General features: G+C 35.6%; 1 protein-coding gene and 1 pseudogene across 3 annotated transcripts in view; both read left to right on the top strand.

Annotated features, from left to right (window-relative positions):
- Positions 1 to 1,379: 1,379 nt before the first annotated feature.
- LOC123813434 lies at positions 1,380 to 2,962 on the top strand (annotated as a pseudogene).
- Positions 2,963 to 6,216: 3,254 nt separating this feature from the next.
- The window catches only part of RASSF9 (Ras association domain family member 9), a 34,953-nt gene continuing 28,963 nt past the window's right edge, over positions 6,217 to 12,206 (top strand). The window contains exon 1 of one of the 3 annotated variants that reach the window (XM_045830642.1): positions 6,217 to 6,429. Coding sequence is in view for 1 of the 3 variants with exons in the window: in XM_045830640.1 (XP_045686596.1) it covers positions 7,406 to 7,452 (47 nt within the window). In the remaining 2 variants the exon portion in view is untranslated. Of the gene's footprint in view, positions 7,453 to 12,206 lie in introns of all 3 variants that reach the window. The other 2 variants (XM_045830641.1, XM_045830640.1) reach the window with 2 other exon arrangements.

Raw genomic sequence — 12,206 nt, 5'->3', positions numbered from 1 at the left:
CAAACAAAACAGATTCTATGTTTTTTTCTATATTTATCTTAACTAAGCATTTTGAGTAAACCAGGTTAACTGATTCATTACAATAAGCTGTATAGTATGTTATTCCCCCACAAATTACCATGTAAGTAGGGACAGATCAGGTCAGAGTCAAGTAACTGCGTATAATCCAAGATCCACAACTTCAGACCTGCTGTGCTTTTCATGCAAGCTCTGGGAAAACTGGTCTTACCAGCACAGACATGTATAATCATACCAGTAAACCAATTTAATCATTAAGATGTGAAGAGTAACTTCTAGCACTGTCCTAAGAATACAGCACAACTGTACAGGATAATATATTTAAAAGAAAAAATCATCTTAAAGTTGTTTTAATGAAAACTAGGAATACATTTTTATTATTTTCTTAATTTAGCAGATCAGAAAACTGAGTGAAGGCATCGATACCAGAGCTCTCCTAGGCAGTGGCAGAGCTCTGACACACATCTCTGCATCCCAGTCCCTGCAGCTTCAAAGCTCCTGCTCTTAACTCCTGTGCTGCATCTGCTACTCTTTTAGTGAAGTTTTATGTTCTAAAGCTAGAAGTCAGAAGAGTTCACTAATAAAACACCTTGAATGTGATTACCAGTGGTGGGTACTAGGTGCTAGATTAAAGAAAGTGGTAGAAAGTGCAAGATACAAGATACAAGTACAAGTATCTTGTCTTCCAGTACAAGATAAGTAAAGACTAGGGATGTAATGTGTATACACACACACACACACACACACACACACACACACATATATATACACACATTATATATATAATGTGTATATATATAATGCTATATATATGCTATATATATGCTATATATAGCATATATATAGCATTATAGCATATATATGCATATATATACATATATAGCATATATATAGCATTATGCTATATATATACACACATTATATATATATATAGCATAATGACTATAACTAACACTGCTGCATATATATACATTATGTAAATATATGTGAAAGTTGTTAAGAGAGTAAATCTCAAGAGTTCTCAATACAAGAAAGAATATTTCTTTTTCTGTTTTCTTTTTTATTATATCTATATGAGATGATGGGTGCTAACTAAACTTATTGCAGTTATTATTTACCAATATATATAAATCCAACCATTATGGTGTACACCTTAAACTTATATAGTGGTGCATGCCAATTAGATCTCAATAAAACTGGAAAATTTTAATTAAAAAAGGACTCCTTAATATAGAGGCTGATTCCATCAATGAACTAGACCAATACTTGAAATATGTATTTTCTTGGTTATACTTCCTCCAAAAACAGGGTTCTTCGCTTTCATCCTATGCAGCTGAATGCTCAGTGCAGTCTGAAGCCTCATGCAGATGCTGTCACAAGGCTGTGGTGGAGCATGGATTTGCACTCCTGGACACCAGGGAGGTCCAGGTGTCCTGAAGGCCGCTGTTAAATCTCTCCTCTTCCTGCTTAGAGCACCAACTGACCCAGACTGTCAATTTGTTGTTGGGAAAGACGAAAGTGGCAGAAAGATCCCAGAATATCTGAATCATTTTAATGGCTGGAACAGAAGCTGGGATAGGTAGGCAGCTGAAGATCCTGTCCTCTATGACCCGGGTAAAAATCGGGCATCACAGTGTAAATTGACAAGAAAAAGTGTAGCTTGCCTTAGCACAGGAAGAAAGAAAAAGACACTGCCTGGTGTCGATTGTGTCTTTAAAATCCTTCCCGTTGAAGAAAAAGATAAAAATGATGAGAACTCAATAAGCCCTTCGCCTGATGACAGTAGTGAAGGACGAAGCAGTAAGTGGAGAAAGTAACATAGAAGAAAAGGTTGCAGTGAAGGAAGAACTGAGTGCAAAAAGAATGAACTGTGGAAGAAAGAACAGTAATTACAGACATCCCCGAAGTTCTGAAGAAGCTGGAGGATGATTCTTATTCTATCAACAGAAGAAACAGTTAGTGAAACTTTGGTTTCAGAACAACCTTTTCAGCCAATCACAGGCCTTGTCATTGTCACACTATGCAGCTTTTTCAGCCAATCAAGACCTTGTCATTATCATACTGTCACATGCCAACATGAATGTGCATTATACTAATATCCCAATAGGAAAGAATACTGACTTATTAAGGATAACGTTTGATTACACTCTCCTGTTGGTTTTGTTGTATTTGTATGAACAAGTTCAGTATAAAAAGGTGGTATTATCCTTTTTTTCCCCCTTCTGATTAAGGAAAAGTTCCACAAACCCTAATAAGAAGCAGGAGGAGCTCTTTCCAAGCCCATGTGGAGGAATCCATCCACAATGCAGTCTACAGAGAGTCAGGTGACCACAGGTGAACCGGCCATCCTCAAAAGGCATGAAACTGAGACTTGCCACCTCTGAGGTGGTCCTCACTCCACTCTGCCAACAGCCACATGCTGTCTGAGAGGAGCACCATGCCTCCACCCAACAGCCTGCAGCAGGACACCAGCAGCATGCCCAGGCTGTTCCTGCACCTAGAAGACACTTGTGCACAACAGGTCTTCCTCACCTGTTTCTGTGACCCCTAGCAAGGAAGAGAGAGTGGTGTTTGCCAGATATGAAGACAGGAGAACTAATGACATAAATGAGGTTCTGTCTTGAAAACTTGTACCTGACAGTCACCCTCCAGATGACCAGCCATCTTTACCCTCTTACATTTACAAGGCAAAGTGATGCAATTGTTAGTGAAACTTCCAGAAATCCTTTGAAAGATGAAGAATCTGAAGGCTTTACTGGAGCAGTTTGATCTCTTTCTGAGGTTTCTGGTGGAGTAACATGATGACTTCTTCCTTGAGTCTTCCTAGGCTGCCACCTGTGAGGCACACTACAGCATTGAGTCAATCACATGGCGATTTATTCAAATTTCCAGGGCTCTGGAAGAAGAGTTTCTCTGTGGAGCTTTGCATGCTAGTCCCCAGTAGAAACCTGGGGAAATGGGGGGAGATGCGATGTCCACCCCAGGGGAGCTTTGCAGATGCAGGCCTCTTTATTTGGGTTGTTACATATTATAGTTATTTCTGTTAAAAAGTACTCACTCCCTTGGTGCCTGAATGGTCTCAACATCTCACCCTAGCCACTGTACACTCATCTGTAACAGCAGAGGAAGAGTAACTTTGTTCTCCTTGGACGCAACAAAGCACATTTTTCAGTCATTTATTAGCACAAAGCTAAATTGTTTTTGCAAATTGTTTTCATTCTTATGTTAATACTGAGCAACTCTGTCCAACAAATTTTAGTTTTGCTTGGATACTGCAAAGTAGCCCCAGAATATTTGAGAGGAAATTGATATTGAAGACAAAAAAAAATTTGTGGCTATACATTTGCTTGTTACAGTTTTGCTTCTGTAAAGTCTTATTTTTGGTGGTCTAAAAATAAAAGTGTTGCCTGACTTGTTTGAGATTTTACAGCTATACTTTGTTGTGTAATATTATGATTCCCATTCTATAAAATGTTATTTTTGGTGTTCTAAATAAAGCAGAAACCCCACCCCCCTCCAGAACAACAACAACAGGGTTTTCTATCACAATGCATCTTTTAGCACTGTTTAGCTTTTGAGATCATCTCAAGCACAAATTAATTTTCATTTGATTAAGAAAAATATTCACTTATTCCTTCATTTTTTATCAAGTGTAATGTACCATCTTCCATGTCACTTCTCATGTTAACTTAAATATATAAGGAAAAATTGAACAACAATAAAAAGTTTTTAAAAATAAATATATAAGGAGATACATCTTTTCTATCTCTTTTGGTTAAGCTTCAAACTCATGGATGAGCAATAGGACATTTTAACTATTTTCTACCATCAAAACTTATTTTACAATTTTATCTTTTAAGAAAGATAGGGATTGTATACAATCTTTCTTCTATGAAGATTTCTTATTGGTTCAGAAAAGAACTGATGCATTCTGAGTTTTTAAAAACATAATTTTTAAAAAAACTCTAAGATTTATGAATCTTACACAAATATATTATAGGCAAGTATCAAAGATTGGCTTAGTTTGTTAATGAGGGATCCAGCAGAATTATAAAGCTGATCCAAAAGAGGATAGGAAAGACTGCTATTTATAATTAGTGAATTAAAGAAATAATACAGAAATAAAATTAAGTTAGATATAAAATTAGTGATGTTCTATAGGGCAATAAAATCATAACCTTTTGAGTTATCTTCCACTAAACAAAAATCACTTGTACCACTCCTGAAAAAAATTATTTTCAACTTTTCTTTTTTTTTCATTTAACATCTAATTTTTCAGAGTATGAGCCTAACCAGTAGTAAAAAGTGTGTTTAAAAAATGCCTTCTTCAGAAGAAGTAAATAATCTTGGGGAGGAACTTCTATACAATGCTCCACCATATCCTTGAAAAGGCGTATTCGGTCATTTGTTTGCTTTATTTTTAGTGGAAATTTTTATACTACTCTCTTTCCTACCTTCCCTGTTAAAAGAAATAGAACTTTGTCTAACACTTTGTTGAAACATGTGTGCCCTGTTTTATTTAGTTCTCAAATGAATATCCATAAACATAAGACTTTTATGAAAGGGATAATTTCCTTGTAAGAAAGCCCTTAGGAGGATAAACTTGGATAAAAGAGTATAAATATTTTGAATATTATTGATGTATATAGCCAAATTCATTTCTACATAGGAAATATCAATCTATTCTACTCATGTAGAGTAGTGTACTCTGACCATCACACTGACAGAGTACAGCATCATCATTCCTAAAATCAGGCAGTTTGGTAGAGAAAAAATGAAATCTCTTTTCAATTTACCTATACAATATCTGGTTACTAATAAAGTTGGTTAGCATAGTTTTGTTATTCTCTTTAAAAATTGTTGTTTGCGTATTTTTCTATTTAGATATTAGTGCCTATGTTTTAAATCCTTTGAGCTTTTAATATCAGAGCAACATTAACCCTTGTGTTTAATTCTTACACATCAAAGAGCTTGTCATGAACAGTATTAATAGAATATTTTATGTGAGGAATAACAACATCATAAATGAGATTCATTTGTGCTAACCTGAAACTCATCATAAGATTATAAATATACTAATAAAGGTGTAATGTTGTTTCCTCTCGCTCCATTAAAACTTCTTTAGTGAAAACTGTTTTATGTGAAAACTACATATACAAATAATCTTAATAAGGGTGGAGAACCAAAACTACAGGAAAAAAAGATATTTGTAAATATAAAATCCTTTGCAAAATCACTTCAAGCATTATATTAATAGGTAAACAGTTTAGCTTTAGTGTATTGTGTTTATAACAACTTAGAATAACTGGGTCATCTTCCATAATAGTTTAAATCTTTTTTTGTGATGTGCTTGTCGAATAAAATCAAGAACCGAAACTGATGTATACCCAAGATCATGGTATTCACGTTGCATGCAAAGTGTGGATGTGATTATATAATGTAGGAACCTGGCTGTTTCCTAGGCCAGTGCTGTGATCAGGAGCTCTTTGGTCCTTCAACACACACACACACACACACACACACACACACACACAAAAAACAAAATATGTCATTACTACTTCTGGTATTTTAAAAGTTTTCCTTGGTATTATTATTATAGACCTATTTTAAAAGTGGGTATTTTAAAAAATTATCCTATTTTCCAGGACTAAAGAAAATGTAATTGAATTAAAGTATTCATTATTATAATGTTTTCTAACTTGTAACAATTAGCTCTACATAAATAAAATATACAGCTTGTATACAATAAGTACAACTATAAAACTAATGTAGTTAAATGATATATACAGTACATATATGTATATATACATATAGAATATACAATATAGAGGACTGGGGAAGAATTATGATAGTAGATATTGAAAAATTGTTTTTTTTGAGCTCTACAGAATCTTGAATAAATCAGTACCTATAAAACTATAGTAACTTTTGAGGTCACTTGTTTGTTTGTCTGATGTTGTTGGGGATAGGGGTTGGGTTCCCAAAAGAAAGCGAGAGCCATTTGTGTTCTCTGCCAAGGTCCCAAGACCCACTAATCTGAAGTGTGATTCAGGGTGAACCCACAGTCCTCTGGCTTCTCTTTCCCCTCTCCCTTTGCCGCGGAAGCCAATGATTAGAAGCTTTGCGTAGGGAGGGTAGGAGGGGCAGAGGGAGGGGACTTAGAGGGCTGAAATCCCAGAAAAAAATGTCCGGGGAAAACTCGGAAGGCACTCTCATCCCAACAGCTCGTTCCCAAAGCATCGGAGGGGCATCCGGCGCTTGGTCGGCGGGCGCTCGGTGGGCTCTCGGTGGGCGCTCAGCTGGCCACCCACACTGGTGCCCCTTGCCCAGCTCTGCCCCGGCTGCCAGGGTAGTGACCCCGAACTCGCATGGGACCCGGTGGTGCCTGCCCCTTGAGTTCCACTGCACACTGTGAGTTACATGAAATCCTCCAGGCGCGCACTGCTACTCTACTAGTTTGTTGAGTTAAGTAAGGGTGGGAGCAAACTGTTGGCTCTTCCTTCAAACTCCCACGCCCCCAGAGGCCCAGTAAATGCCCAAGAGGGGTTAGAGGCTATTGTAAACACCTCGGAAGTCGGACCCCCAACTCCCGGCTGCCTCCTAGGCCAAGACTGTGATCAGGACCCTTTTCTTTGGAAGATGAACCAAAAAGAGTATGTAGCAGTGGAGTTGGGGGAAACTCTTAGGATCAAGAAGTCAGGGACTCAGATTCCCCAGTGGTCTGCGACCACCTGGATTCTCCCGCTTTGCTCCTCCTCTGCATATTTTACAGCACTGACACTCGGGCGGGGGATTTTTGTATCGAATCCATAGGCAAAGAGTTATAGGCCCTCACTCCTGCTTGCCACGATCAGATTACTTTTCACAGACTGGAGCTGCTGAGAGGTGGGGTATTTACTTTTAATTCTTTTATGTATGTTCAGTTCACCTTGTGTGGTTGGGTGTGGAAGGAAGGGAGGGGGGTTTCCAAATGTGGTGAGATTGCCATTCCGTGGGTATTACCCTGCCTGTGGGGTTGGCAGTCCTTGAAGTTTAGCAAGTCTGCAAATAAGTACAGAACACAATAGAGTCCCCCTCCCTTCCTCTCCTTTTTTTTTTTTTTTTTCCTTTCCTGCCTTCAAAAGCCTTCTTCGAGGCTGAAGCTGGGCAGGTCTCCAAAGGTGCAGCAGCCACAACAATTCTCGCAGTTCCAAGCTAAGCAGCAGTTGCACAACTTCCAGCAACTCTCTTAGCCGGTTACTAATGAGCTGAAACCAGGAACATCTGAGTAGGTGAGGAGTAGGCTTCCAACCCTCCTCCCTTTACCCCAGAAATCCAGGTACCCCCAACCCCCACCCTCAGATAACTTTTGAGATAAGATCCTTTCTGTTCAATTGCCTGTTGGACCATGGCTCCCTTTGGAAGAAACTTGCTAAAGACTCGGCATAAAAACAGGTAAAGTCCAGTGTGTGTGTGCTCGCGAGTTTGTGTAAAAATGTGTGTGTGTGTGTGTGTGTGTGTGTGTGTGTGTGTGTGTGTTTTCCAGTTAGATTTTGATGAATATTGTTCTAGGGGGACAAAGGCCTAGGGAGTTAGGTCTTGTATTTGCACTTAACTGCTGAGGATATTGTTTCCCTAGCAATGACTCCAGTGGCCAGGGCAAGGATCGATGAAGATAATGATTATTTTAACTCACTTTTCTCTCTTTGGCCATTGTTCCACAGCCAGCATCTCCCAAATCTCTTTGTGTTGCCTTGCATATTTGAGAGTAGTGGGCTGGCAAATTTCACTTTGCTTCAGACAGAATTTTAGTGTGTTATAGGCTGAGTTAAATTTTTGGTCAAGATATAAGTAAATTTCGTTAACCATTAATTAGATCGAAAAACACGGTGGCTGATACAATCCTGAAACAATGCTTCCGCTCCCCTAAAGTAGGGCAATCCTGAAATTTGAACAGTTCCTGAAATGAAAATGCCCAGTAGAGAAACTTTTCATGAGCTGATTCTTTCAAAATCTTTGCAAACTTGAAGTGGTTTTAGGCATTAAAGGATGATTCAAGCAGCTGTCCTCCTTAATCCTTATTAATATTGTACTTTGATTTCCTTTGCTCTTTCAAGCCTTCAATGTTCATAGTGTAAGTAAATCTCTCTGTGCGTCTCTCTCTCACACACACAGATGTTTTTTGAGCCAGTAATGTGTTTCAGTTCTATTAAATATTTTATTAACATCTCGAATGTTATATTTCTGTGCCAAAAAAGTGAGAATAATTTTACACATGGGCTTTACTTTTTAATGTATTTATTTTGGCATAAGGGCTTTTCCACAAATCATTTCTCAATCATGTCTGTTTGTACTTGTAATTTACTTAGTGTAAATTTAAAAGCATACAATTAGATGGTAGAAAATGATACAATTAAAGTGTCTATGTAGGAATATAGAGTGATACAACTTTAAAGTAAATTTCCACAGTTTAAGTTGTACTGAATGTCTATTTGAAACATTCTGTTTCTGACTCATTACAAATGTATTCATGATTTAGTTGACTAAGTTTGCTTAAGAAACAAACAATGATTAATACTTCCAAAAATTTAAACTCATTTTATTTGCTAATAACTTACACCACAAATATGGTATTTCTGGTAACTGATACAACTATATAGTAAAATAAAAATATGTACTTGGGTATTATCAAAAATATGTTAGTGATGATTATCAAAAATAGGTTTGTATCTTAGTACATTAAAAAATTCCCCTATGCCCCCCTTGTCAAAAGAAAATCCTTACTACTTTTAACATAATTATTCAGTAGCATTATTTGTGAGTATATTTGTTTAAATGCTATCAAAATACATTAAAAATTACTTCGAGAAAGTTCATGGTTTTATAAGGCAAGTTATATTTCTAGCATACTGATCTTTTCGAATACTTCCTCTGTAGTTCGGGATCGTTGTGCGCATGCGTGTGTGTTCATTTTTTGTGTTGTTATAAATTTAAGAATTCTGTCATTGGTATCCCAGATAACAGTGTCCTAAAGCTTTGCATGCACCCCTGTGAGTTTCCCTCAGGGGAGTACATTTCCACTGTCATTACCTCAATTTTGCCGCTGCACCATCTCATCTACTCTGCCCATAAAACTAGTTTTTGTTCAAGGAGGTAGGTAAGTATGTGACATTTTTTTATGAAAAATTATGAAAAAGTGGAAATAAGCAACAATAAAAAGTAAGGAATTTCATAGTATTTCAAGTTTCTCTGGGAAAATGGAATGACGTTCCCAAAGATGATGCTTTATTTTGAACCTGTTTTGGCAAAAGTGGTAACAGGATATGAAGTTCCTCTTATAATTGAGTGCTTCTATTTACAGATTTGTGTTTTGTGAACCTTCAGAAAACTGTGAACCACAGTGGTAGTCAAGTGTGTACAACTATGCATATTTCAAATTAATCAGTAAATAAGCCATGTGGTTTAATGAAATATAATTTGTGTCTGTTGATTTTTTCAGATTTAGTATTACTATTGGTGAGATATTTTTGTTTTCTTCTATTTTATTTTCCACCTTCTCAAAAGTGGAAACTACAGGTGAAACTTGGTTACATGATTAAATTTATCTATTTCCTTTACCAGATTTGATTCTATAATGATTTAAATAATCCTACTAGGACAGAGAAAAATCAAATATCTTTCCTTAAATGACAAGTCTCTATCCTTTCATAGAAAATGTGATTGATAATAGAACACTTATCTGATAACAGGGAATGCACTCCTCAAACATAGTATAAAATTCCTTTTAGAATGTAAAGGAAGAATTTGAGTAATATATTTGCATACCTCGTGATATGTAATTTATACAACTAAAAGAACCATTTGAACATAATTGCATCTTTGTTAGCAGGGAAAAATGCAAATTGATAGAAAGAATATTAAGAATTTGAAATCATAAAAATTCGAGAAAGTTTGTTTATTGAACTTCTCAGCACCTTTATTCAGTCTTTTTATTTTGTCCTCTCTTAGAGTGATATTTAATCATCTAAGATTGAACTACCTGAGATAGGTCTGTAAATATTCCTATTACACATAGATATTTGAGAGTTTTACAGACAAACAGGACACAAATGAAACTTTTTGTGACATAAAAACCTTTCAAAGACACGAGCTAGGATTCCTGGAGAGGGCAGGGCATGCATGCATAGTCGCTGGTGTGTTTCCTGCCTAGAACAGTGCCTGCCCCGTGATGGACCTGTGAAAGAGTTGTTTATATAATTTTGTAAGCTGAAATTATAATTTGTACTCAAACTGAAATATAGTAATTATTTTATTTTCTATTCATCATCTGATGTCAGCTAGTATTATATAAAAGAGAATGTTTTATAAATGTTTAGTTGGCATTTGATATAATTCAAAACCCAGGGAGATAGAAAAGTAATTATAATGGGCCTGGATACTAAGCTTATCCTACCTTACTAGATTATCTTTTCCAATTCTAAAAAAGTATTTAATTCAAAAATTTGGGAAGCAGTCTTCAGGAAATTTGAGAGAATGGTCACAAAATTATAGTATTTGAGCATGCAAATCTTTTAGCCTTTTCTTTCTAAATCCCTGAGAAATAAGAGAAATGGAGCCAATCTAGAATTGTTTATGTTTACAATAAGAATTAATGTTTATTTTCTAAGTGTAGTCATATTTAATAGGAAGAGTAGTTTTCAGGAGAGCTTTTGAAAGATCTTAGACAGCTTTTTGTTCAACATGAGGAATAAAATTATTGGAAAATCTTGATATCTTCTTTTCAATAAACTATTCAAAGTTCTGAAAAATGTTTTCTAAAAGTCACTAGATATATATTGACTTTCATATAAAAGCCTAAGGAGCAGATAATGAAGGCTAACTTCATTCGGCATTTATATGAACATTCAATAATTGGATTTAGATTATTAACATATTCAAATGTTCACATAGGTTCTGTTTGTGATCTTTATATTAGTTCCCTTTTCAAGATAATGGTTCTTTCAAGAACTAGTGCTACTGAACAGCAATCAGCAACTGTTGTAAAAGTTCAGAAAGGTGGAATGTCACTGTAAAGCTTTTAGGTATCCTTGTTTGTGGATTATGATTCCTTGGGATTTTAATTAATGAAATTTGAGGGTAGAGAATTGGTTGGACCTTTTACCAAACTTTGCTAGAAACAGAATATTGTCATAGTAAAGCAGCATTTCATACATTTGTTGAAAACTTAAAATAAATAGTTCATTTAGGCAATTTGTAAGAGAAAAAAATTCACAATGATTATGAAGGGATGTAACCTAGTTAATGTGGGCTTCATAATAATTATTAAGTACTGTTCGGTCTGCTCTCAGTCTGCTCTTGGCTTTTCTTATACCTATGGACATATGTCTATCACAGACAATAAGAAACACTGTCATAATAATCAACTTCAAATTAAAAGTTGCCAAAATATATTTGTAATAAATATATTAGAAATAAAATTTCAGCTCTGCTGTTTATGATTGACACATAAAATGTACATTAAAAATTGCTGTTGAATCAATTAAAGCCTATCTGGCCAGTTTTAAAAAACCAGGTGCATTAAATTGCTCTTATAACTACATCATATCATGAATGCTTTATCAGAAGGAAGAATTAAGTTTTCTGGTTAGAATTAAGTTTTGCTGGCAAGATGGATATTTTTTCTTTATAGTTAGAAGAATGGTAATTCATGAATTCTGCAGAATGGGAAATTATTATGTAGCATTTTTGTTTAACCTTTAGTATTTTAAATGGTCCCCAAACTGGATTTAGAAACACCAGATATTTGAGTATGTACATCTTAGTTCCCAGGAGTTCCTGAAAGAGATCTCCCTTAATGATACCTGGTAATTTAAGTAGTTACTAGTTGGCAGCAGACAGCTTGTTAAGAACAATGGCTGGAATGCTCTATTCCTGGCAAAAATAGCCTGAGAGCAGTAGTAGTGGTGAAATTGAGCTCTAGGTTAAATCTTGAATTGTTACTCAAACAACTATAGCCAACTTAAAATCCACTACATGAGATGTATTATTGTGCTCTGTACTAATTCTTGAAATGTCAAGGTATAAAGTTCTTAAATGGATATTTTTGAAAAAAAAAGTTTTAAAAAGTTTGTAGCTGGTTAACAATTTTATTTACATAAGTTTTGATTGGTATGTATTTCTAGGAGATTTGATAATAGCTTCAAGTAATT

Source organism: Phyllostomus hastatus, unplaced genomic scaffold, assembly GCF_019186645.2.
Source record: "Phyllostomus hastatus isolate PE091 unplaced genomic scaffold, TTU_PhHast_1.1 phas_contig_152, whole genome shotgun sequence".
In the NCBI taxonomy this organism is placed as follows: Eukaryota; Metazoa; Chordata; class Mammalia; order Chiroptera; family Phyllostomidae; genus Phyllostomus; species Phyllostomus hastatus.
Note: the sequence above shows the minus strand (reverse complement) of the source record. Positions and strands in the feature narration are given on the sequence as shown.